Below are 24470 nucleotides of genomic sequence, written 5' to 3'. Positions count from 1 at the left end.
AAATCAATCAATCGTCTCACCCCGGTAGATTCCCGCAGAAATAGTCAAATGGTTTAGACACACTATTGAAGAGGCCTCGAAGGGGAGTATGATCGGTCGTAATAGACCAATACCATTTTCAAATATTTACTATGCTTTTACAACCCAAGAAAGCGAGATATTACTTTACTACATTAGTGGTCAAGAAAGCTGAATACCATATCTTAAATTATTTCTTAACATCAATTCAACTGAGAATTAATTGATTGATTGTAAATTGTTTAACGTCCCACTCGAGAATTTTTCACTTATATATTGCCGTTGAAGGGCTAAACATTTTAGACCTAAGCTCGGCGCTTATGACCTTTTTATGGGAGGGATCTTTATTATGCCACATCCGCTGTGACATGGGGCCTTGGTTTTTGCGGTCTCATCCAAAGGATCGCCACATTTAGCCGCCTCTTACGACAAACAAAGGGTACTAGGGACATATTCTAACCCGGATCTCCAACGTACAATTCAACTGAGGGAAATTGTTGAGTGAAGTAGATCTCATCTAGCTATAATTAAATCAATCTGACGTGTTTCATATCGATTGTTAAGCCGTTCTTGGCACACTGATTTTGACTGCGTATACCTCCGTTTACCTGAACAGGATATAGGGCGGGTGTGACCGGTCGACAAAGGATGCTTACTCCTCCTAGGCACCTGATCCCACCTCTGGTGTGTCCAGGGGTCCGCGTTTGCCCAACTATCTATTTTGTATTGCTTGTAGGAGTTATGAGATTGATCACTGTTCGTTATCTTCACCTTTCATCTTGCACAAAATAAAAATAATTTAATATAATAAAGCTACCTGATGAGATTTGTAGCATATCCAGTTCCATGTTTTCACTGCATCCCCACTGTTTGGTGACGCTATACAGGTCTGCAGTTGTTGACGTGCTGCAATACAGTCGTACTTAGACTGCCTCAACCACTGCAGAGCAACAGCTGGTTGTGGATTTGGCGGCCTGTACTCATATCCATGAGAACCAAAATTACTGTATCCACTACCTCTAGAGTATGTGTAATCATACTTTCTTCTATTCCGCTGTCGCTGGCTGATGCATTTGTTAACTGTTTCTTGGAAAGTGTACCACTCATTTGATGACGCACCACAGTGATCAGAAGATACATGTCCAGTACTGTATCCTGATGAGTAATTTTCTATTCCAATCTCTCCTCGTTCCAATTTTCCAATTATATCCAGGATAAACTGAGTTACATCCTTTGCCACATTAGGATTTTCTGGATTTTTTTCTGGATGCCATTGCAAAAGTAATCGTTTGATGACTTTCCTTCTGTCCGACCCTGGTAATTTCCATGCAGCGATTAACATTCTTCTGATATCTGCAAAAATTCTGTCTTTGTCCGTACCCTCATTTCGAATCTGCTGAGTACTAGAATGTGCCAGGTCTGCTGACTGTTCTTCAGTCTTGCGAATAATCCTATAAAGTTTAATTGAACGTACTGATATATCCTGGCTGCCATCAAACACTGTATACCTGGGGAACTCCTCCGATGAGTCATTTTCTTTCTTCATCACACGTGCATAAATAAACTCAGAGTCCAGCACCCTTATATTGTCATCACTGTTGTGGTCTGATACTGGATCAAACATTTCATATGCGACAATATCTTCTTTCAAAAGGTCACAAAATCCATTGTCAAGCAAATCATGCTGGTCCAGGGGAATGTGTGAGCCAAGTTGTGGTAACCAACTTTTTGATAGTAACTTGACTTCATGTTTTGCAAGAATATTCAAAATGTCAATATCAGACTCGGTTTGAAGAAGTCCCTGAATCAATTCATCCTCCTCTCTTGACAGCAACCTCTCAGTGCATAGACACACAACTTGACACAACTTATTTTTCCATACCTTGAAACACTTTTCAAATGAAGTCAGAGATGGATCATTTCTCAAATAAATCATCATTTTACCTTCAGATTTTGAATAGCATATAAACTTGTCTTCAAAGGTTGAATCAACCCGAGCTCCATTGTAATTCAAAACTGTTTGAAGTGTAGAAACTGTTTTGAACCTTGCAGTTTGAAACGCATGCTTAATTCTTGACCTCTGTGGTTCGTTGACACTTGAAGACTTCTTCTTCTGAATGTAACCAAGAATTCCATTCAAAAACGTCTCCGACTGAAACACCCTTCTCGGGTTATACACCATTCCATTATCGTCACGACATTCAGGCCCTATAAGGAACTCCTCGCGAAAAAGCTGTGACATCAATTTTGGTCGGAATTGGTGATCTAGTTTCTTTAACAATTCTATGGTCTCTTTTGAGTCTGTCTTCACATACTCTATTGGAAATTCCGCTGGTATTCTTCGTTTTAAAGATTTTCGATTGCACAAAACAAGTTCAGTTGACAATATTAGTTTATTGCTTTCTGAAGGCAGATATAAATCAACTATCTGTGGAAGCTGAAGGTCTGCCTGACTTTCAAACTGAAGAGACGCCACTAGCCCCTTAAAGGCATTTCTGGCAATATCCAATTCATACGGAGTCATAGTATTTGAAGATGTTTTACTATGCATTGAGTGAAATAACCGTAAGTAGTGATAAAATCCTGGCTGATCCTCCACACCTATCTGTCTGAACATTTCGTAAAAACTGCCCCATTCTTCCGGTCCTCTGTAGAGGTAACTGTCTATACATTTTCCCGTATCGAGACGTAGTACAACTTCATATGGATGAAGGAATTTGTCTGTAGCTTTATCATAAATGAAAGGTGTCTCTGTCAGTCCTCTTTTTAGCTCTTCAGAAACGAGTCTACTATTACATGAAGTAGACAATAATTCATTTAATTTACTATAAATTTGCTCCATCAACACCTTTGAAAATTCCACTGAGCATTGTCTTGTTCTCAATTCTCGACAAAGAGTGTAAATGTGATTTATTACATCACTGACATCTGGTACAGACTTAATCCCGAGGATATCGCTGTCCACATTTTTAATAGTTTCCTCTGGAACAATGTCGCACCGTGACCACATTATTTCCCAACCTCGAGACGCCACTGATCCTTCAAAACAAACAAGTCCACAATGTTCATGTTGAGGGAGTATGGTCGTAAATTCTGGGAGCACTATAAATGGAACCACACATTTAATTTTTCTGAACTTCCGCATAAAGTCAGGAAATCCCATATCTCCCATTTTCTTGTGTTGTAAAATGTAATCAACAAGGACTTGAGATTTCTCTGCAACATATCCGTCTACATTACTTGACCTCTCAATCTGCTCACCAAACTCAAGCAACTGATCAAATGGTACCTCTGTCTTGATTCCAGAGAATTCCATGAAACTCTTCCATTCCCGACTATGGAATTCTGAGGGCAATAAATCTTTTTTTGAACATAAAAGATTACAAACCCTTACATACGGTGAGTAAAAGTCACAAACACTTTGAAGTTCTCCAGTTTCTTCATTTTCAATCCATTCTATATCTGACAATAAATTCTTCATCTCTCGTGAGCGATCACACAAATATAACTCTGCATCTCTGATGTATTCCATGTGAACCTTGATGATGAAATTCTCCAAATGATCTGCCTGCTTTAAGAAAATGTCAACATAAAAGTCTTCCTGTGTCATGAAATCGACAACAAAATCTTCCAGCAAGTCTTTCCTCTTGAGTATTGTGATATCTAAACATTTATACACTAAATTAAGACTTTCCAATGGTATAGCTTCATTGTCTTTAAGGCAGATTATTTTCTTATTCTCGGGCAAATCTGTGACAAAGCCATCTAGAGTTTCAAAGAGGCATGTGTCTCGAAAAAGTTGTAGAGTCCTTGTATCTTTGCTTTTTGCAGTAGTGTGTAGTTTGGCCAGCAAAAAGTGCAACACTGTAGCAGCAGTCATGGTGGATATGCTTTCACGATACATCTCTTTGTGATACTGAAACATCCTCAGTAAGTTATATGGTGTTGATTCTGAGGCACACAAATAATTCAGAAGATTCTTGCTTCTAAAAGAATCAAAGGTCATTAATCTTGGAAACTGCATTCCAAATACTATGTATGACATTGTTCTATCTTCCCATTTAAAAGCAGTACTGAGAACAGCATAGGCTAAGCACAAGGGATAGAGATAAGCTTGCCCTGACCTGGTTTGAACAGGAACAAGACACCAATCTGAGAGATTTTGGGTGCACTCCTGTGCTGTTTTGTTTGTTGATGAAAGAAACTGCCACACTTCCTGAATCCATTTGTCTTCTATGTCAGAGTTATCCCACTTCACAGGGTTGTTACTCCTGTAGAGGATCGAAATATTCTCTTCCAATAACTTTGCAAACTGTTCTACAGTGAATTTTGTAACACAGGAGCTAGTTTGAACTCTTTTTTCAAAAATTGGAACCAAGTTTTTATGCAGAAAATAGTCACCCGATTTTTTCATCAGATGACAAAATTCGGACACTATTTTTGGACAGAATTTAGAAAAACATGTCAATTTCTCATTTTCCAAGACACATAATGGAATTCCTTCAAGTTGGTTGATGTGTCCACCATTTTGAAAGCAATAAGACAACAATGACATCACCTTTGTGACATCAATCAACAGTGATGTTCCAATTTCTACATCTACAGATTCAATTCTGCACTTGTCGACATGTGTTGTGTTCCATGATCGTAAAAACTGCATCACACCATCAATATCTACAGCTTTTGGAATAAATTCACCGTTTAAAGACATTTGAATACTCTTCATTATTTCAGATGTTGAATCCACAAGTTTAAGACCGAGCATCTTAAGAAGTTTTGTGATTTCTGCAGCTTCTTGCTGGTTTTTTCTTTGAATTATTTCTATCATAGAAGCATCAATTGTCTCATTGGTCTTGGAGAATCTTTCTTTTTCTGACATCTTGCGATTCATTTCCAAGGTCATTTCTATTTCGTTAAAGTATGCAGGGAATTCCTGCTCCTTGCTCTTCAGAGGTACAAAGGCAACAACCGAATTTTCCTCGTCTTGGATCATAACCACTTTTGCAAGAATGAAGTCCGTTTTCCTCATTGATATGATCGTTTCTTCATCAAGCAATACTGGAAACAAAGCAATTTCATGAGACAGAACTCTGTTGTAAAATACCTCTACAACTGTTTTCCATATATCATCTTTTATCTGGTCAATGATTGGGAAATATCTGTTGTATTTCTCAATACTTTCAGCATGAATACACTCAGAATCTGTAAACAAAATCTGCCTGTGGAACTGCATGGAAGTTATGTATGCAAATGGTAAAACGTCACTCAATATCAATTCATTCCATGAACCCTTTAAAGTGTGTTCTTCTTGGTCATCTCTCCAGATATGTGTTCGGCTCGCATTCAGAGCGAAGTGACCGTTTATATGAACTGGGAGCCCAGTTGGTCCAGGTAATGGCAAAAAGCAAAATGCCCTGGATGTCTTAGAAGTTAACGGTGAACTGATGTGAGAGTCAACAGAATTACTGTCTTGCTCCATAAAATGACAATCGTCAATAGAAATTAACGGCGAACTGGTGGTAGAGTCAACAAAATTATCGTCTTGCTCTGCAAAAGGAAAATTTGTTTCTAGACAAGCTGCAATGCCAGCCCTTGGTGAAAGGTTCACTCTCTTCGTCCTGTAACCACTCCTCAACAAATCTGGTACTGCCACTGCTGTCATTGTCCCGAATACTCTTGAAATCGCCCAGATTTCATGCCACTGCTGTTCACGAACTTTCCCGTTCAATGTAATGCGATAATTACAATTAAATCCAGGATGCTCTCCAAGAACAATCTCTCCTTTCTTCAATGATAGCAACTCTCGATCACACTTTGACTGAAACAATTTCATGTCCTTTAATTCTGTGTCTTGAAGAAATTTAGCATTTACTTCACACCTAGTTGACATTTTTCCTTCTTCGTTAATTTCTGACAATTTTATGCATTGTACATTATTCAAGAATAACAGAGAATTGGACATTTCCTGTTGAAATTTCATTAAAATGGTTTCCATGATCATTTCATCAATCTCCCCATTTTTTATAATTTCTGATTTTTCTGCCATTTCTTTCGTTCGGAGAGGAAAACGGAACCAGGTTCCTGTAGAAGCTGGGAGATTTTCCTGGAGATACGTGTTGTAAGTACCTGTGTATTTCTCTTTGACACAATCAAGATTATCAACTTTCATTCCTGGACTCTCTTGTGTTGCATCAGGTATGTATCTGCAATGTGGGTCAAACATGATCAAGGTTCCACCATTTGGAGTTTGCTCTCCTTTGGTCAAGAAAGATGGAGCATCGGTAATGTGGTAAACAGCATTAAACCCGATGCCAAACTGACCCGTTTGGTTTGGATCAGTGGATTTACTGCCCTCCCCTAAATTTGATATTCCTTCAATATCTTTCTCGGAGAAACATGTGTCATTAAATACAACAAGTGCCGGTCCCTGAATATCCTTCATGGATTCGTCAAAAAGTCCCTTTGTAGAGTGAGATTGTCGGTCGTACACAAAATGTATTTCTGTTGCTTTTGCGTCATCAGCATTCTGGACTAGTTCATTCAGTATTGAAATATCACATGGGTAGTCCTCCAAAATATTTCTAAGTCTTGTGACAAGTTTTTCTTTTTGTCCAAAGGGAATGCCTGTTGAGAATCTTCGGATAAACTTTGCACTTTTGGATTGCACTTTGAATTTCTTGCATGTTTTGACTGTTAGATCTGCATGAGTGAAAACCAGTTTATCGGCATCTATAATCTTTTCATTTCCATCCTCAAAACACATATCACTGGGCTTTCTCATTATACCACCTACGTCTGGTAGAAGCTGAGGAAAACCTTTCACATACTTGCTGCGAGACAGCAAATTGTACAGTCTGACAACAGCATCCAAATTGTCCACCATTCCCCCCTCTTTCATCTCAATGACCTTCAAAATTTCCAATATTAACTCTGGTTCTACATGGTGATGAACACCCACATTCAGCAGGAAGATATCGTAACTGGACCACTTGAGATCAACTTTGTAAATGTAGGGTGGGGCATCATCTGAACTGCATAGTGATGAGCGACAAGGTTTCACTAGCTTGTTGGATGTAGCTAACCAAATACAAAATAAATCCTGAAACTGCTTCAAATCATCTTTTGGTGTACTGTTTAAATACTTATATACTGCATCACATATCCTTTCCATATTGGTAGATTCTTCAATAGAAGTGGTGACCCTATTTTGTAATTCTGAAATAGCTTGAAGCTGGCCAATAACAAGATTATTCTTCACATCAGTCACGCTCTTAATGGAAAGTTTTGTCAGGAATACATCTTCTGATTCAATTACAATGGTTTCATCAAGAATTTTCTGAACACTTCCTATCAGGAACTTGCAATCCATCCTGAACAAGTCATTAGGAGCTGTAAAATGGAACTCACTGGTTGAAAACCATTTGCATGGCCAGTTCTTTGGTTTTACCATCACGGGAAGAAATGGAATCCCCTGGATTTCTTTCAACACTTCCGGGCTTAAACTGCAATGTGTCATATATCTCATCAAAGCTCTAAATCTGTTCTTTGCCAAATCACAATCAATCTGAGCACAAACATTTACACTTCGTAGTCTTTCAAGCAATAATGTATCAGACAAATGATCTGTATTCATCCCAAGAGACATTAGAGATTCTTTGACATCTGGTGAAATGAATTCATCATCAGGAAATCTATTGTCAGAGTCGCAGAACATGTTGCTAATGATTTTAGAGTATGGATTGATTAAATCTGATGGTCTTCGTAGTAATCCGTCTGGCTTTGTTGGAATACATTCAATATCTTTCATTTTTTCTCGAACCCCTAAAAGATTTTTGTTGCTCAGGATGCGCTTCAGAAGATTTCTACGATCTTCTTTTCTGATCTCAGAATTCCAAAACTCATTTTGAAGATTTACAAGGAATACCTGTGTATGAAAGCTTTTCTCGAGACATATTTGTGCCTGTAAGGAATTTTCACAGTTGGCATTCTCGAACTCCTTTTGTATTGTACAATCCATATACATCACTTGCCTCTGGAAAGGATTGAACTGCTGCAAGCACTGGAAAGCAGTTTTACCAACCATGGAATCATTTTGCAAATCACTATCCAAAAAAACACATTCCTTGAGAGAAAACTTCTGAAGTAAATTCCCATTGAAAAAAAATACTTTGGAATCATTTTGAGAAATATTTTCATAAAATGCATACACAAGTGGGTTGAAAGCATTTCCTTCATGGGACACCGGCCATGCTGTGGAGTACAGACAGTTTTCTAACTGAGCACATTCTTTGATATTTTCCAGCATATTTATATAAGCCATGCTAAGTGCGTGTGACATCAGAGAATGATTCCAGTCTGCACGTTCTTCTGACACGTTGTCTGGAGATGGAGAGACAATTCTCTTTCTGCTATGTTCTACAGCAAAACATCCATTGAGATGCACTGATGTTTGACTTTTTTGTGGAAGGGGAAGGAAACAGAATACATGTCCAGTGTTGTAAAATCCATAGGGTACTTGTCCACTGCCATTGAGTGAAAAAGAGAGAGGAATTGCTGTACTGGCTACAGGAAGACATCCTGGAATATCTAGCTCCGTGTCTGAAACAGCCCAGGACACAATCCAGTTGGAAGTTGATCCAGTCATATTTTCATAATCTTTTACTAGTAGGCTTTTGATGACAGTGGTATTCACTTCTACTGCGATGTCAAATTGTAGTGTCTGAATAATATCTTCACCTATCCTTTGTTTGGCCTCTTCAAGAATCTTCATGCCTTGTCCATGTCCAATTTTCCTTTCAACCGAGTACAACAGTTCACATTTTTCTGGATCATCACTTTGCAGATAGTGTAGCTCTATTCTTCCCACATTTTGGGTAAACAGCAATAGATTGCCGGCTGATTCCATAAATTTCTTTATGATAGACACTACCTCTCCCCGTTTGTACTCCGTTGTTGAGATGCCATTTGGGTCGTCTACAGCTTGTTTAGCAGTGCGTAAAGGAAGTCTAAAGAGAGTACCATCAAACTCTTCCCCACGACTTTCTGGTGAAAGATCACATTGGAAAATCTTATTGTAAGGCATGAACTGCTTTCGGAACTTATTCACCACCTTTGATATCGGAATGCAAAGGCCTGGCTTTGATTTGTCCTTGATAGCTTTCCCAAGATGTATTGTTCGTGGGTCAAAGAAAACAAGGTATTTTCCACTGACAATACTGGGAACATCCGTCACATTGTAAACGGAACAGAATCCTAATCCAAATTTACCAATTTTTGTCTCTTCTGATTTTTTAGTTCCACCTCCAAGTTTGATGATATTCTGAAAATCTTTGTCTTCAAATTTGGCATCATTGTAAAACCAGAGAGCAGGTCCTTGGCACTCTTCCATACCTTTATCAATCAAACCCGTTCTTGCTTGCTCATTTTTTCTCTCATCGTAAAGTATTTTCATACAGCTTGCTCCAGCATCATCAGCATTTTGTAGCATTTCTTTATATACAGACAGACCATCTGTGTAATCATCTAAAATATTTCGTATCCTTGTTGTGAGTGGTTCTTCTTGCCCCCATTGCTCAAACTCCAAATCAACAATTCCACCACTTTCCATCACTCTACGTGTCAAAGAAGGAACACCAAGGCACTCTGCAATGGAGTTTCTAATCCTTTCATGAACAAAATGAAGTTCTTTGTCTTCTTCTGTTTCTCCATCATCCTCCAATTTTGAGAATTCATCTGTTAGAGAATTGTCATCTGTATAAGTGCACTCAAGAGATTGCTTCAGAACAAGTTTCTTTGAATTTGTCTGAACTGGAAATAAAACACGACATAGTTCTTCTTGGGATAATTCATCTCGCACTTCTTTCAAAATCTCCAAAATGTTTACCAACGTTGACAAATCTCTTTCAATCTCGGTGCTTTCTAATGGCCTCTCTCTAGTGTTATGGTAAGCACTGATTTTTTCTTGAACAAATATGAGATTTTCATATGTCAATCTGTCTTTGCAGCCAATAGAAATAAAAAAAAATCTCATTTCAAATTCCCCCAACCATTTTTCACTCAACTGGTACATGTAAGGCTCTAGTGATATTTGGAGAGTATTTGGAAGAGATTCAAGGTAGACATTTGAACTTTTTGTGAATGATGATTTGGTTGGAACAACATCTTCCAATTTCAAATCTTCTATATATATGGGCTTTGAGGCCAAATACTCATACAACTCTTTAAGCATCAACTCGTATTCAATTGTATTCTTTGAATGTTTATACCTCTCTGATAAATGTTTCAATTGTTGAATGACCAAATCTGAGGTTGGTTGATGTAGTAATTTGTCTAACAGGTTTTGAGTTTGATCACAGTCAGATATGAAACACACAGATCCAACTAGTGAACTATAATCTTGCGAACAAGCTTCGGTGGGCTTGCATGGTCCTTTTCTCTCCTCTCCTCTCCATTTCATCTGCTTTGGATATTTGAGTGGTCTTATTTCCATCACTGGAATCCAATGCAGTTGCCTTATTCTATGAATGAAGTCTTCAAATTCTGATTCCTGCTGCAAATTCGTAGCAACCCTTAAGCAAGCATTTGCCTTCTTCTTCAGTTTAGAGCAATCAAGTTTTGCACCATTTGCTTCTATAAAAGTGATTGTTTCCAATAAATCCTTTGTATTGATATCTGTCGTGGATTTTATCTTCAGTAACTTCAGTTTGTGTAGATTCAAATCAATGCTTTGTAATTTTCCAGTGTTATTTGGAAAGCGAATATTTTCCTCTCCAAGGAAAAGCTCACACAACTCAGCATTCAGTGGATCAAAGAAATCCTTTGGAGGTTTGAATTCTTTATTTCCATTCTCAATAAATGGAATAGCAGCTGCAATCTCTAACTGCTTATTAGGGGTAGAGTCATTGAGTTTATCCATGAAATATTTCATAAACAAGGCCACTTCCCTTGCCTGATAAACTTCATTGCTACATATTCTGCACAAAGTTTCCTCCATCAACCTTTCTTCGTCATATTCCTGGCAACCCAAACTCTCAATAAAAGACAGATATCGATAATCATCATCGATCAGAAGAATGCAATAATTGACAGGGAAATTTTTCAAACCTTTGGGTGCTGTTCCTTTAACATCATCAACTGCATAAAGGTCTTGGGTGGCTCCGTGTGAATAGGATACTGGGAATAATTTCACTCTCCTTAGAAATTTGGTTAAGGAATTTGTCATATCACATGGGGCATTAGTTGCCATGAATTGAGCAAACTCTCTCCTCACTGTATATGATAAACAGTTAATTTTGGCAACACATCTTTCATCAGTTCTAAAGGCTTTTTCCATCATTTTGCAAACATCTTTGACTGTTGGCTGTGCAATATATTTTGTAACTGCTGGATATTGGACAAATAAAACCTCTTCTAGTAATATCAAACCACACGCTTCTAAAACGTTTTCCACTGAATTTGGAAGTGGAGACAAATTAAGTGATTTTGATAGCATATAATCTCCTTTCAAGACATGAAGTTTTTGAATCATTTTTTGTCCAGTTCCCTTCTCCGGTAGAATGGGAAACGTTTCAACCTCTTGAATCAGTTCTTGATTTTCTGAAAAAAATGTCCATACTTTTTTAATCCACAATGACACCTTTTTTCTGTCTTTGATGTTGAGCATGGAGGCCGATTTAATTCCCTGAACTTTGATTGATTCTTTCAACAGATGTGAAAAATTTTCAGGAGACCATTCCTTCACCACATCTACAAAATACAACAAGATGCCCTTAGTAGTCTCTTGAACAACACACACCAAAACCTTGCATATACATAGGAAGTGTTAAATGGAGAGTGGGACATGCTAAAGATTTTGGTCATAACGTGTTTCTATCTTTTTACAAGAGGCCCAAGGGCCTAGAATCACTCTTCTGATAAATTGTACAACCCCACCATTTCTATTCTTAGCCTCTTAGTATTCTAAATCTTTAGTTAAATCCTAAGAATTCCAAAAAAGTAGGTCAATGTGACCTACTTTTTGGTTTACACATTTTGAGAACCCAAGAAATATCAACTGACAAAGTTTGATGATTTTAAGCGAATTAGTATCTGAATATTGAAATATAGCTGTCAAATTCCAATCGCAGGTCATGGTGACCTACTTTTTGGTCAGCGAACTCCGAACATGCAAGACCCATCAACTGACAAAGTTTGATGACTGTAGGTCAAATAGTATCTGAAATATATAAATATAGCCGTCCAATTCCAAAAGTAGGTCAAGATGACCTACTTTTTCGTCAACACCCTTCAAACATGCAAGACCCAACAACTGAAAAGTTTGATGACTGTAGGTCAACTAGTATCTGAATTATATAAATATAGCCGTCAAATTCCAAAAGTAGGTCAAAGTGACCTACTTTTTGGTCAACACCCTTTGAACATGCAAGACGCATCAACTGACAAAGTTTGATGACTGTAGGTCAAATAGTATCTGAAATATATAAATATAGCTGTCAAATTCCAAAAGTAGGTCAAGTTGACCTACTTTTTGGTCGAAACCCTTCGAACATGCAAGACCCATCAACTGACAAAGTTTGATGACTGTAGGTCAAATGGTAACTGAAATATATAAATATAGCCGTCAAATTCCAAAAGTAGGTCAAGGTGACCTACTTTTTGGTCGACACACTCCGTAGACTCAAGATGCATCAACTGTCAAAGTTTGATGATTGTAGGTCAATTAGTGACTGAAATATATAAATATAACTGTCAAATGCCAAAAGTAGGTCACAGTGACCTACTTTTTGGTCGATACACTCCGAAGACTCAAGATGCATCAACTGACAAAGTTTGATGATTGTAGGTCAAATAGTGTCTGAAATATAGTAATTTAGCTGTCAAATACCAAAAGTAGGTCACGGTGACCTACTTTTTGGTCGACACAAACCGAAGACTGAAGACGCATCAACTGACAAAGTTTGATGATCCTAGGTTTTACAGTGCCCAAAATATGCATCTAAAATTGAAAATGTGAAATTTGAATATCTGCAAAATTCAAAAAGTAGGTCACTGTGACCTACTTTTTTTATAAATATGTTTCAAGGCCTCAAGATGCATCAACTTACAAGATTTGATGATTCTAAACCTCTCGGTATTTGAAATAACAACTTAAAATACATCTATAAATGATAAGCCATAAAATTCAGAAAGTAGGTCACGGTGATCTATTTTTCAGTTGACGCATTTCAAGGTCCCATGATCCACCAACTGACAAGTTTTGATGATCATAGGCTTCATAGTGTCTAGGATATGCATCAAAATTAATTTTAAAATAAATACCTGCAAAATTCAAAAAGTAGGTCACAGTGATCTACTTTTGAGACAACTTGACAGAAGGTCCTAAGATGCATCAACTGTCAAAATTTGATGATCCTAGTCCTTATAATGACTAAAATATCTAAGATTTAAGGAATTTAAAATTTTTATAAATTTATGTCAACTTTGAAGTGACTTTGAGACCACGCCCTTTGCCCCAGGGTAATGCCTTGAACAATTTTTAATCTACAACATATCCTCATCCTTATGTGTAAGTTTGGTGATAATCTGCCCTGTGGTTCTTGAGAAGAAGATTTTTTAGCAACCACTACTTTTGTTTGTATTTTCCTGATTATCTCCCCTTGTTAAAGGGTCACATCCCTCTATTTAGTATGTATGAAAGCCCTTTGGCCAATGATACCCTGTAACAAATTTGAAAAAAATTGACCAAGGGGTTCTTGAGTTATAGCCCTTTTTCTAAAAAGTTTACGCACACCGCACAAATGGCCATAGCATTAGCTCTTTGAGCCTTTGGCTCAGAAGAGCTAATAACAACACTGTTGCCGAGATGCACAGTGGGAAAGGGGGGGGGGGGGGGGGCAGAAGATAGACATGTAGATTCGTTTAGATCATCTAAACCTTGTTTGTAGAAGCTATTCCTATAAACTTTGTTCACCATATGTTCAGTAGTAAAGGAAAAGATTCTTAGAAATGCCATGTCATTTTCAACTTTTGACCCAGAGATCCGGAACATCAGATTCCTTCAAATTTGGTAGATGTCTCCTTTCTCAACAGTTTGTCTACTGAAAGATTTTAAAGATTGTGTATCTGTTAGGTTTTGGCCCTCCTAATCAGTTCCAAATATACAGGAACAATGAAATTCACAATTCTTCCTCCTCAAAACTGTTAAATTCATTGGCCTAAGGTAAGATATCTACACCCCATGGCAAAGCTATAAAACAGGCGAGAATTGTGATTATACAATAAAATATGTTTAAATCAAAATCACGGTGTCTTATATTTTTATCGATCAATACCGCATTGTTTCTGCAGTAACTGTATTTTGTTTGTTTGTTTTACGCCCCATTCAAGAATCTTCCACTCATATCGAGCCAACTATACTTGAAGTGCCACAAATGTTGGCATATTCATGGTGCTCAAGACTGTGATCGTAAAAACCTAGGTCACAGCAAGTGTTCGAACAAAATAAACCCTCCTCTCGATATCACTAATCCCATGGGATTACGGGTTAGAATAGGTCCTTCGTACCCATTGCTTGTCGTAAAAAGCGACTAAATAGGGCGGTCCTTTGGAGGAGACCACAAAGACCAAGGTCCCGTGTCATAGTAGGTGTGGCACGATAAAGATCCCTCCCTGCTGAAATGCCGTAAGCATCGAGCATAGGCCAAATTTTGCAGCCCTTCATCAGCAATGGTGACGTCTCCATATGTGTGAAAGATACTTGAGAGGGACGTTAAACAATATTCAATCAATCAATCAATTGTACATCACCCAAGTCTAAATTTGTGGCACTTCTACTGCTGGTGACACCTTGATGAGTGAAAAATTCTGTTCGAAGCATTTCTTATTCAGTCTGTGAGGCTAGATTATCTAGTCCAAGTCAAACAATTTTGTTTTTAATTACTAGTGTCTAGTTTGATTATGATATTTGGAGAACTGCAGTACACGTACAAGCTTGTGAATGAGATTTTAGATATTGCAACATTTGCCCCCACCCCCCTTTTTACAAGAAATTGATAATCTTAACCAATAACAACTAAGTGTAAAGTTTACTACAATATTGTAGGGTTTTTGTAAAGGTACTTACTGTTTGGAATTCTCAGAAGCCTGGTTGTCACGTCTTTTGGCAAATTTGACAGAAACTGTTTCTCTAGCTTTGGAAACAATGCAGCTGTCTTTTTATCAGAACACAAGTATAAGGGTCCTTTGGATACAAAAGACAGAAAGTGTGTCTTATCATCTGAGGGCAACAATTCCAGTTCTCTGAAATCCTTAGGATCAGCACATCTCAAAAAGTAGTCTAGTAGGATTATTTTGCTTTCTCTGGACTTCAGTTTATATTGTGGATCTTTGTGTAAAAGGCCAGCTACATATCCTGAACTGATTACTTTTGGATGAACTTCAGGAAGAAAGTTGTACATAGTCCAGGACTCCACTAAACTTTTCAAATTCTTGGGCAACAAGACTATGTTTTGATCATAGTCTTTGATCAGTTCTATGACTTGGTGTCTTATTTCTCTGGTGATTTCTCCTTTTTCCTTATCAAACACATCAAATACAGCATTTTCAAAACTAACCCATGTGTTCTTCTTTGTCTGAAAGACTTCCATTTTGAAGACATGCTCATAGACTGGTGGAAGGAGTTTCCTCCATAGTTCACAGTCAACTTTTTCAACTTCTGGCAAACAACGGTAGATAATTTCTGCTGGGCTACCTTCCCTTTTGAGATCCACAAACAGCTTCACATATGCCCGAGACATTACCTCAATGATCAACAGCTCATTCCATGTAATTTTATCATCTCTCTTTCCAACTTGCCCTGCTGTGGCTTGTAAGACATGATCCCTTGTTGGATCAAGGTTAAAGAACCCATTCACATGTATGGGTAAATTGGTCAAACTTTTGGACTGCAGAGGCAAGGGTAGAAAACAGAAAACGTGTGCATTGAACGATTCATCTAACTGCAGTGGGTAAGCTACCCCTACAAACGGAACATTGTCGCCTTCCTCCGACAGCTTCCTAAGAGGTTGTGACATTTCCATTGTGCCTTGGAAGAAGCTGACTATTTTGAACCTTTCTGTCTTTTGGTGTCCCTCTTTTACATTGCTGGTAGTCAGCTGAGCATTGTAAGTGACGCTTAAGGAATGGTCTGGTTTAGTTTTTAAGCTCTTCAACTGATTCTGTATGAATGTTCTGGATTTGGAAAACTCTTGCTTGGATGCACCTACTCCTTCTATTGTAACTTCATACAGTATGCTGTCCTTGTTTTCCATGATGGTGATTGTGTTAATGTTCTGAAGAAACAGGAGAATGGTGTCTGCCTCTTTCCTGAAGGACTCCATTAGGCTCTTTATCTTGGAGGGTGGACAGACCTTGTCCAGAAGTGAAGATGGTTCTTGCCTCAAAGGAAACCAAAACAGAGTATCTGGAAAACATTATCAGAAAAACTGTTGGATGCTGCCCGAAATGCATCTAACCAATGATCTATTTGATGAAAAGTGAAGAGTATGACGAATGACTCGCACAATAGTCAATAACTGTTGAAATATTGTTGAAATGAAGGTTTCTTTTTCATATTTATGGTACATGTATACGTTGAGTGACGTTGACCTTGCGTGACTTTGTTTGAAAGTCATTTCCCTATTATTTGTTTGTGTGATTTATGATCAATACCTGTTCAAAAACTGTTGAAATAAGGCATTTTTTCTCATTTTAGGTATGCCAGATGAAAACCCGCGCAAGTGCAGGAAATTACAATTAAATAATATTGCATAGAGGAAGGACTTTCTTCATGCATGTTTGAATTGTTGTGCACATGAATTGAATGAATGATATATTTAATTCAAATGAATTTAAGAACAATTAATAATAATTGTGTGCATTAGTTATGTTATATTTATTGATATCATATACAGTAAATAAAACTTGATTATTAGGAAGTCACTTGGACCTCCAAATTTCTTCTGTAACATACATGTAAATGATCCCTCTCCGTATTGAAAACTAGAAAATAATTTTATGAATGCAATGGTAATCCATCATGCCGAATAGTTAACCAACGACAAAAGTTACAGACGTTCATAATTTCAAAATTTGAAACTCAGTATTCTAAATAGCTGTATAACCTAATTTTGGTAAAATGTTTTATCTCTAAATTCATAAGGTGCAAATTTCCCAGAACAGTCCTGGATCATTCAATATCTGACAAATTTCCTAGCACAGTCTCGGATCATTCAATATCTGACAAATTTCCCAGAACAGTCGCGGATCATTCAATATCTGACAAATTTCCCAGAACAGTCCCGGATCATTCGATATCTGACATACTGGACAGTTTTCGACTTATTCCGTACTAATGGATGTCCAGGTAGCGCTCTCGTTTCTCACCGCTGCGCCCCGAGTTCGATCCCCATGATCGGCAGTGGTTGTATGTTACAGGGTATGGCGGTCTCCCGCTCGGACACGTGGGTTTCCTCCGGGTACTCCAGTTTTCTCACACATAAATGACCCTTAGCGAAAACATCCGTGCATCAAAGGACCCCATTAGAAAGAAGCTTTCGAGCTTTCATGGGTTATCCTTGGTATTTATGTATGTATGTTTGTATGTATGTATATACCGAATAAACATTTATTTATTTATTTATCGTAAGATCTGTATCCTCACAAACCATGTTCAGCCAAAATATTTTTTTTGGTGTTTGTCCATGTGTTTGTACATATTAGTAACTGTTGATAAATTATTACAAAAAGTCGTAACAGTGACCTCTATAATCACAAAAGAAAATGAAGAACATAGAAAATATCAGATTCATATCGTATTAAAAAAAATATCGATGTGTCAGATCGTTGGTCTCGGGAGGGGTTGCCCTTCGTTGAATGATATGTATATATGGTCTTCATAAAATGATTAATATATGCCTAGTCAAAATCATCATAAGTATTCACCAACACATCATTTTGTAAACCAATTGAAACTTCTCGGGTTGTGTTTCGACTTGCGGAAAGCCTAAGAATGTGCGATTAGTTGTAGACCTAATTTTAGTGACAACGATGCTGCCTCATTCTGGGCGCTTCGTTCTGAAAATTTCCATAAAACCGATTCAGGAATGAAATCAGAGATTAAAGAATCCAACTGGCGGATTTTATTATTCAACCATATCAAAATTTATTTCTTCTGTAAGATCAAAATCAAGCATCGATATACAATGGATTTACTTCATATCGTATCATCTTAAGTTGTCATTAGATCCGCCACTTTACCCCCCTTTTTCGCTATTTCAGGGTAGTTCATCGAAAACGAAAGTATGTTTTTAATTAAGAAATTTACTAATCAGGTAAGATTCTATTATAGCTTACTTACTTTACCTTACATATGGAACAGTACTAAAGGTACAAGCAGTAACTCTGGAGCAACCATTTCGGAGTTTATTGGCAACATGTATAAATTTAGAGGTATGGATGTTTAGAATGACCTTGATCTTTCCAAAATTACCTTGAAAGACCTTGGTCTAAAATATCAATAATTGTTGAAATATTGTTGAAATGAAGATTGTTTCATTTTATAAGGTATATTTACTGAGTGACCTTGACCTTTACAACATGAACTTCTGTGGCCATTGTCTGAAAGCTTTTTGCGTGTTACTTATTTGTGTGATATATGATCAATACCTGTTCAAAGCATGAAATAAAGAAAATTTACTTATATAAGGTATATGTTCTAAGTGACCTTGAACTTTCCAAAATGACCTTGGTCTAAAAGTCCTCATCTCAAGGAACATTTGTGATTAATCATGTGAATCTAATGAACGGTTTAAGGTTATGACCTCGGAAATATGACGGCGATTATATGCTCCCTAAAAGGAATCAATAGATAAAATACTTCTAGAGATATTGGATAGATTAACTTTGCTTAAAAGTAGGTCAAACTCCAAAGTCAGGGTTTCATGGCTCAAAACAAATGTCTTGTCACAGGCAATGCAGATATAAAATTAATCCTTCATTACTTAATTGTGTGGGATAGGGAAATGCCACCTCTGAAACCACAAAAGAACTCTTCCCAAGAGAAGGTTGAATTTATAATTTTGATTCATGTCCTGTGTGATAATTTAGTTTTCTCTTTACATGTACAACACTGGGGGAGAGGAAGACTTTTGAAAATCATCATGTTTGCCTTGCCACTGTGGTCGCTAAGTCAAGAAATTTACAATTTAGTTTTTGATCACCTTAAAGAGGCTTTCTACCTAATTTGGAAAGAGTTCCGTCGTCATCAAGATATAAATGTGCAATTAACAAATGGACTGCAATAAATCAACCGACTCTGGTGATCTAGAATAGTACATGTAACAGGAAGCACTAATCCGGTACAGAAAACGACTGGTATGATACATACTTGGATAATTTTCTTCCTCCACAGAAGATGTGTCAAATCCAAAAAATCCTCCTGCATCCATTTTGAAAACTCTTTTTAGTACTGGCCACAGAGTCCCTTTGTATTTTTCAGAGGTCAGCTTTTTGAATGTGACATTGTGACAAACTTTCTCTGTGGTCCTAGTGGGGTTGATGACCAGCAATCGGTCTCCACTCACTATGATGGGCGTATCTAGTGAACAATTAACCGAATGTTAATCTCGCCTCAAATATTGTCTTTGCAGTGTACATGTTAAGAAACTCATTAAATAAGATATATGCTATCAAAGTACAACCAATCTGTAAACATCAATTAGATGTGAAATACGACAGCAGAGGCTCATGGACCACGATGCAAATTAAATGGTAAATATCACCTGCCTATAATGATACCCTCTTCTACCTTAAAGGCATAGGGTCTAAGATATTAGTGAAATTTTGCATGTTCCAAAAAGGTGGTAAAATTTAAGATCATAACTAGAAAATCACAAAAAGTTCTTCAGAATGTTTTCAAACACATTGGATACGATAGTAATTACAAAATAATTCCCTGTTCTCATTTGTCTAAACTGGTACCCTGTTGACTTCGCATCTCTATGTTTGTGTGTAGCCACCAATCAGCGGGGTACCAGTTTAATATATTGTCCTCCAGACAAAATTTTTATAAAGGGCTAAAACTTCAAAATGACTTCAATTTCAAAGTGCTGTAGCTATAGATAATAATTAATACTACAAATGTGTTTTTTGGAGTTCTTCTTGCAAGATATTGTGATGTCATTTTTGAGATAAAAGATAGACTCTGTGACTTTAAGTTTATGTGACATTGTTTGCATTGCGGTAAGAGACTATGATGTGGAAAGATTACCTGTAAGATGAAATACAGATTTGAATCCTAAACCGAATCGTCCAATTTTAAGGGCATCTTTCTCCTTCACACTGGTATAAATCTTTTTTATGCCTTTCCAGTCATTTTCCGAGAAGACACCGTCATTAAATGTACACAAGGCTGGCCCCTACAAGAAATATAATCTTTGTTACATGCATATCCTCAATATTCATACAAACACTCTGTAAAATAAGAAGGTCCTCACTTGAAAACTGTGGTAAGAGTTAGAAAAATCGTGTGCTCTCTATGTAATATTTTCTCAAAACCGACATGCTGAACAATCTGCATTTTTTCTAAAAAACAAATTGAAGAAAATCAAACTTCTTCCCACATGCACATCTTCAATACCCATACCAACACTCTGTAAAAATAAGAGGATCCTCATTTGAAATGTGGTAAGATTTAGACAGACAAATCAAAAACCTTCAAAATAGTATTGAATTTCAATTAAAGTAGTAATACTCCTGCAAAAGAGATTTAAATTGATCAAATTGCAATATGATCTAGAGTGACCACTGACCCATAATTATGCTACACAGCAAAGGATGAAGTGAAATGGCTATATGAAATGACCCCTAATGTATTTATAAAATTATTTGTTTTTGTTTTGTGTTAAAATTTACATAATTCAACTCATTAACATTTGCACTTTTATGATTTAAGTGTTACATGGCGCATACATTCGCAACAAACGATATATAATTCTGAGTTTAACCTTGTGGTTTCCTCATTAGCTGTAATTCCCATAGGAATTTGGCCCCGCCCATTCTTTTACAGATCTGGAAATAAAATGTAGCCCATATTGCCGATATTTCAAAATAAAGATTAGCAAATTGTTTTACTAGAAGCCTCTCCATTATGGAAACCTGTTTGAACTCGATGACCTTCCCGGAATAGCTCGCTCTATACAATATACGATACCACGTGATTAAGATGTATTGTCCGTTGTTTTAGGAACATAAACACGCCTTCAACGTCATGTACTTTACACAGAGTGTATTCGATACATACAGTAAACATGTATCTGTAATTTATTTACCAACACACCAAATTTTGATAAATTGCATTTAGTTATATACACGTGTAGTTATCAATATCAGAAATAAGTTGACGTTTCTGAATCTAATTATCTAAACATATAATTGTATATCTCCATTGTTTACATTACAAGTATATGCAAAGTGGAATGCATTAGTATGGTTTTACTTTCTTTATCAAAACTTTACACTTACGCGTATACTGTAAATAAATTTTCACCACACGTGCTTTTTTGATATGAAAAATAAATAATCAAGGTATTTTGACAAAAATTAATTCGAGCCCAGATATTCATAATAATTTTGCTTCAAGGCAAATTCGGTAAAGAGTCTGAGAAAAGGAGAGGAGTGTCTTTATTTTTTTTGCACTTGTGACATCTATTTAGTACATCACAATATAATATAATATAGTGTTGAATGAATCGTATATTGACAGATAAGAGTTCTACATATACACTGTCATTTCCTTATTTAGTTGAATTTGATTGATTGAATGATGTTTTCCGCCACACTCAACAATTTTTCAGTTATATGGTGGCGACCAGTTTTTATTGGCGGAAGAGAGAACCCAGATACAATTTAGTTGAAAATAACTATCTGAATAACAGTAAGATTTGTACTGATTTCTAATTTCATTCTTTTAGCGGCGGTATCTAAAAATATATTGACCGAATGTGATTTTCATACCGTGTTTAGGTACATGTATTAGCAGTATCATCACCTTTCATCACAACGAATAAATAACATACATTAACACAATACCGACCACATGTGCAGCATTCAGTGAAAATCATGCATAGCTTCCATTTCATAAAAAAAGATTCTAATACAATTAAATGATATCACGTGGTTTGTAAGTGGGGAAAACACGATATCTATTCTTGTCACATATTTACAGTGATTTTCTTTTGTTTTTCAGGTATTGTATCTGGTTATCATCAATAGGGTTTTGTTATCGCATATGTGATAAAACGAGCTCCTCCCACCTTGTTATCGCATGGGCGGTACTAACATCAGATTTACACAATAGAAACAAGACAGGGATAATTCAGTTTTCGTGAAGTTACTTTTGCTGTTTCACGGGCAAAGCGTGCACCGATCGATGTCTGGGGCGTTGAAACAGACGAGAAGTGTTATGTAACAAATACATCTATACACATACCTGTGACCGTTTTTGCAGTCAGTAATGTTAAATAGCTCTCTCTCTCTCTCTCATTTTATAAAGAGTTTGCTAATGCAAGTCTTTAATCCTTTTCCTACTTTAATATTTGTGTTATACACGTTTTCTTAAAACATTTGTACAAAATACATGTATAGAATTAAATTCCTGAAAAATTATTTATGAAGCAAGCCACCAATATGTGATTGATACTGACAGGGATAATCAATTTTCGTTAAGTTAGGTTTGCTGTTTTACGGGTAAAGCGTATTAAATTTTATATACACATGCATCTATGTCAATCTACCATTGTATTGAATGTATGGTTCAATAAATGTAAAATGAGAAGCTTTTGAAATGTGTGACAAGTCGGTTATCTTCTAACATCCTCGGAATATTCACATTATCAAATAGATGGGCGGTCCTTCTCTCACTCGTGCTCTCCGTGCACTCGTGACAGAAGGACCGCCCATCTATTTGATGTGAATATTACTCGGATGCTAGAAGATAACCATTACATACTCCTAAAGTGAATGTTGTCCTTTGTGTTAAGACCCGACCACTTTGTTTATCAATATTCATGAAGGAGTACCATGACAAAAACTGCTTGTTATGGGGTTAGAAAATCAATTGATATTTCGACATTCCTCTTGATTAAACACAAAAGAAACTATTAAAATTATTCAGAAACCATCGTCTGTGGCGTCTATGTATAAAATTTCAACTTTTGTACAGTAGAATTGCTTTTATCGACGAGGGAAAAGGGGGCCGCCTTTAATAGCTGTTTCACCTCATCCTATCAGTTTGATGGATGAAAGAGATCGAAATGCGCATCTGGTGCATCAAAATTGGTACTGTATAAGTTTTACATTATGACCCCTGGGTCGAGGCCTCTGCTGGTTTACTGTTAGTCCCCGAGGGTCTCTACAACCCAATAGCCAAGTACTTCGCTACTAGCTTAAAAATACGGATGTATATTTAATTGCTATTATAAAATTTAGAAATTCATTTCAAAATTAAGGATTATCTCCCTCATGCATAGCTCTTATCCTTGGACGAATTTGGCTCCACTTTTTTGGCATGCTGTTTTTGGCTATTATATTTAGCTCTAAAACTTCATAGTTATTTTGGATTTCAAACATTTCGGTTGAGCATCACTGAAGAGACATTATTTGTCGAAATGCGCATCTGGCGCATCAAAATTGGTACCGTATAAGTTTTACATTGATTGATTGATTATTGTTTAAAGGACCTCTCGACAATATTTTACTCATATGGAGACGTCACCATTGCTGGTGAAGCGCTGCAAAATTTAGGCCAATGCTTAGCGCTTACGGCCTTGGAACATGGAGGGATCTTTATCGTGCAACCCCTGCTGTGACACGGGACATCGGATTTTTTGCGGTCTCACACTTGTAAGACTCTTTTCAACTCTTTAATAACTATGATTTTAAATGCTCTATTATATGGAGTAAACATACAATACACGAACAACTTTTAGCGTGTAAAGAACACTGCTGCCAGAATGGTAATGAGGACAGGAAAATGCGAACACATTAAGCCTGTCCTGATCCAATTGCATTGGCTTCCAGTCGGGTACCGTGTTCAGTACAAAATTCTGTTGTATGTTTACAAGTGTCTTCACAACCTGACTCCTGGATATTGGCCAGAACTGATAACACCATACATATCGGCGAGATAGTTGAGATCGGAATCAGCCTGTCTGTCTGTAACCAAGGAAAGCGGAGGTTTGATAATGGCGGCAGCGACACTTCAGAACGATCCGCCATGTGAACTTAGAAATGTTCAAAATTTTGTCTGTTTTAAAAGCGATTTGAAGAACCATCTCTTTCGTCAGGCTTTTAATGTTTGATCTGTGATTTTTTCATTTGTATTTATAATTAATTTTTTCCATAGAACATTTATGCCA

The 24470-nt window shown here is 36.9% G+C and overlaps 1 protein-coding gene across 1 annotated transcript in view; it reads right to left on the bottom strand.

Annotated features, from left to right (window-relative positions):
- Window positions 1-24470, bottom strand: part of LOC130053873 (sacsin-like) — a 52871-nt gene that overhangs the window by 6879 nt on the left and 21522 nt on the right. The window contains exons 4-9 of the mRNA XM_056161505.1: window positions 20324-20471; window positions 19442-19651; window positions 15140-16477; window positions 10774-11763; window positions 8226-9720; window positions 836-8120 (exon numbers count right to left, since the gene is read on the bottom strand). Coding sequence (XP_056017480.1) covers window positions 836-8120; window positions 8226-9720; window positions 10774-11763; window positions 15140-16477; window positions 19442-19651; window positions 20324-20471 — 11466 coding nt within the window. The remainder of the gene's footprint in view (window positions 1-835; window positions 8121-8225; window positions 9721-10773; window positions 11764-15139; window positions 16478-19441; window positions 19652-20323; window positions 20472-24470) is intronic.

The sequence above is a fragment of the Ostrea edulis genome, chromosome 4, assembly GCF_947568905.1.
Source record: "Ostrea edulis chromosome 4, xbOstEdul1.1, whole genome shotgun sequence".
Taxonomy (NCBI): domain Eukaryota; kingdom Metazoa; phylum Mollusca; class Bivalvia; order Ostreida; family Ostreidae; genus Ostrea; species Ostrea edulis.
Note: the sequence above shows the minus strand (reverse complement) of the source record. Positions and strands in the feature narration are given on the sequence as shown.